The 3,204-nt window shown below is 47.9% G+C and overlaps 1 protein-coding gene across 1 annotated transcript in view; it reads left to right on the top strand.

Annotated features, from left to right (window-relative positions):
* Mta3 (metastasis associated 1 family member 3) overlaps window positions 1-3,204 on the top strand; it is a 130,064-nt gene that overhangs the window by 8,462 nt on the left and 118,398 nt on the right. Inside the window, exon 3 of the mRNA XM_005360744.3 lies at window positions 2,106-2,173. Within this exon, the coding sequence (XP_005360801.2) occupies window positions 2,106-2,173 (68 nt within the window). The remainder of the gene's footprint in view (window positions 1-2,105; window positions 2,174-3,204) is intronic.

The raw sequence follows: 3,204 nt of genomic DNA, 5'->3' as shown, positions 1-3,204 counted from the left end.
GCCGCGGGCGGGGCGCGGGGGGCTCCCCACCCCCACTCCCCTCCCCCACCGCCGCTGCCCGGCGTCTCAGGGCCAGGCCTCTTCTGGGGACACGCATCGGACACCCTCTTTACGAACGCCCCAAAGGGACAGGGCCCCTGCAAGCCCCCTAGCCGAGTGGCTTTTTTCCTCGCGTGGCTTTTGGGCACTGGGGGTGTGTGGGGGGGTGCTGGGGACAACCTCCCCCTCCCCGACCCTGCTTCTGCTTCGGTGTTAGTGTGGGCTTGGGGCGATGGTGGCCCAGATAGGGAGCACAGCTGGACAGGCCTGTTTGCCGAGCCAGGACTCTGCACCTTCGCTGCTTCACCCCCATTCCCTTCGTTTTTTCGTTCAGCCCCCCTAGGAGTGGAGGCTGTGTGTGTGTGTGTAGGGGGGGCAGGGAACCGCAGCCCCAGGTGGGGAATTGAGCCCAGCCTAGACGTTGGCTCTGCTGTCTGTCTTCCTAGCCTTCTGCAGAAGAGAGAAATAAGGTCAAACAAACTTTCCCTGCTCACGACGCCCTCCCTCCCTCCTTCCTGGTAAAATAATAATTCAGATAAGTGGCATGTTTGTGAGTGAGACTTGCTCTTCCTTCTTTGCTCATTAGCTGAGCTCCTGATGGTGGGGAATGGCCTGGCTAAATGAGGCCACTTAGCAGTGGAGAGCCGGGAGAGAGCCGGGAAGGTAGACAGTGACTGTGCAGTCTAGTCTCTCAGGTAAACACACAGTGGGAAGTTTCCAGCGACTCTGGAGGAAAAGCCACGCTTGGAAAAATCCTGCAGGTTTAGTTGAAAACTTGCCATGATGTCTTTATAAGAAAAGAGCCTAAATGGAGTTGGATCAAATATGATAAAAGGGTAAAAAGATCTCAACACCCTCCCTAGACAGCCCTGCCTCTCAAGCAAGTAGCCCTGCCCTATTCCCCACCTTCCCAGGTTGAGCATGGAAAAGTTTGTTACCAAGCTTTCTCTTACCCACTCTGCCGCTGGCTTTCTTTCCTTTTTTTTTTTTTTTTTTAAGTTGATGCTTGAATTGAAGTTGGGCTGGTAAGCCCTCCTCTTTGCTCTGAATTTGTCTTAGGTCAACAGTTTTATGTAAGAAACATTCTCCAGGGCTGACTGGATTGGAGGGAGAGGATGCAGAAGCTGGGCTGGGAGCATGCCTCAGTGAGCTCTGATAAATAACTGACCAAGATGTAACATTGTTGTGGTGGTTTTTGTTTTGTTTTGTTTGAGACATGGTGTTTACATAGCCCTAGCTGCCCTGGAACTCACTCTATAGACCAGGCTGGTCTCACAGAGATCTGTCTGCCTCTGCTTCCCAAGTGCTGGGACTTAAGGCTTAGGTTTTTTCTCTTTCTCTCTCTCCAACCCCCCCCCCCCTTCTTTCTTTTCTTTTCTTTTCTTTCTTTGAAACAAGGTCTTGCTGTGTAACTGTGCCTGGCCCTTGCTTTGTAATCCTGTCTTTGCCACCCCACCCCACTACACCGAGTCAGGCTTCTTCTTTTTGAAATTAAAGAACTAATTTAAGGTTGGGCATGTGGCACGTGCCAGTAAATTCAGCCTGTAAGAGGTGGGGGCAGGAAGCTTCAGAGTTGAGGGCCAGTCTCAGCTACATAGCTAGTTCTTGCCATCTTGGACTAATGGAAAGCTATTTCTAAAAGCAAAAGTGAGAGAAACCTAAGCAGGGTGTGGTGCATGTTGCCAGTCCCAGCACTTGGGAGTCTGAAGCAGGGGGATACTGATTTACAAATCAGTTTGGGCTACTCAGAAGTGGGGACTCTAGGGAAGTAACAGACATGGTACAGTTTACTGAGGTTGTGGTAAGTTGGGTGTAACCTACCTACTTACTGAGGTGAGTTACCTGCTGCAGAAAGTTTTAGCCCAATAAACTGTCGCAGGCTTCTAATCCCAGCACTTTAATCCTAGCAGAGGCGAGCAGAGCTCTGTGAGCTTGAGGCCAGCCTGGTTAACATGGCAAGCTCTAAGACATCCAGGGCTACACCATGTTACCCTATCTAAAAAATCAGAGGGAAGCTGACTACTGTGAACCATTTCCTGAAAAGTCCTGTAACTTTTTAATTGCAGATTATGTTTACTTTGAGAATTCCTCCAGCAACCCGTACCTAATCAGAAGAATAGAAGAACTCAACAAGGTGAGGAGTGAATAGCAAGGTGCTTTCCTTTAGGGGTAAACCCTAGGGGTGATTTTTCCTTTCAGTTCCAGACTAAGATTGATTGATTGATTGATTGATTGATTGATTGATTTGTTTGTTTATTTATTTAACCCTTGAGACAGGGTTTCTCCAGCCCTGGCAGTCACTTTGTAGACCAGGCTGGCCTTGAACTCACAGCGACCTGCTTGCCTCTGCCTCCCAAGTGCCAGAATTAAAGGCGTGTGCTATCACGCCTGTTGTTCAGTTCCAGAGTGTGAAAGTCAAACTTTCACATAGTTCAGCATTCTGCATGTTTCTGAGTATTTACTTTTTATAGAGATTTTTTTTTTTTTTTTGGTCTGATGATATTGAGTAAAAGATTACAGATCTCTTCAGTTGATTTGAACGCTAAAAGATCAGGGCTGTTGAAGAACTCCGTTCCTTTTCCTATTTAGAACTGTAGTATGTATTTTGCTTGTTTGTTTGAGACAGGCTTTCACTGACTTCAAAATCACAATCCTCCAGCCTCAGCTTCCCAAGTGCTGTGTTTTGCAATTTTTAGTGAATTAATAGTTTCCTCTCCTAACTTTAGAAGAAGGAAGAATCCTTCTAAAGTAGGCATGGTGGTTTATGCTTATAGTCAGGCACATGGGAGCTCAGGGTTAGCCTGGGCTACAGAGTGAGGCCTTGTCTCTCCACCACCAGCAACCCTAAAATTGTAAAATGAGTCAACATGATCCTAGCACTTGGGAGACTGACACAGGAATATTATATGTAGTTCAAGTCTGGCCTGGGTTTTATTACTGAGACTGTCTAGAAAAACAAAATGAGAGGCAGGGTAGATGGCTCAGTTGGTTAAGCAGTTGCCTTGCAAGCTTTAGCGCCTGAGTTCAATTCCCAGAACCCGTATTCAAAACCAGAAAGAGAAACCGGTTTAGTGGCTCCTGCTTACAGTCCTTGCCCTGGGGCTCACAAGCTAACCAGGTGAATCTACCTGGGGAGTTCCAGGCCAGTGTAAAAACACAGTGGTT

The sequence above is a fragment of the Microtus ochrogaster genome, linkage group LG3, assembly GCF_000317375.1.
Source record: "Microtus ochrogaster isolate Prairie Vole_2 linkage group LG3, MicOch1.0, whole genome shotgun sequence".
Lineage (NCBI taxonomy): Eukaryota > Metazoa > Chordata > Mammalia > Rodentia > Cricetidae > Microtus > Microtus ochrogaster.
This window is presented reverse-complemented; position numbering and strand designations above follow the sequence as displayed.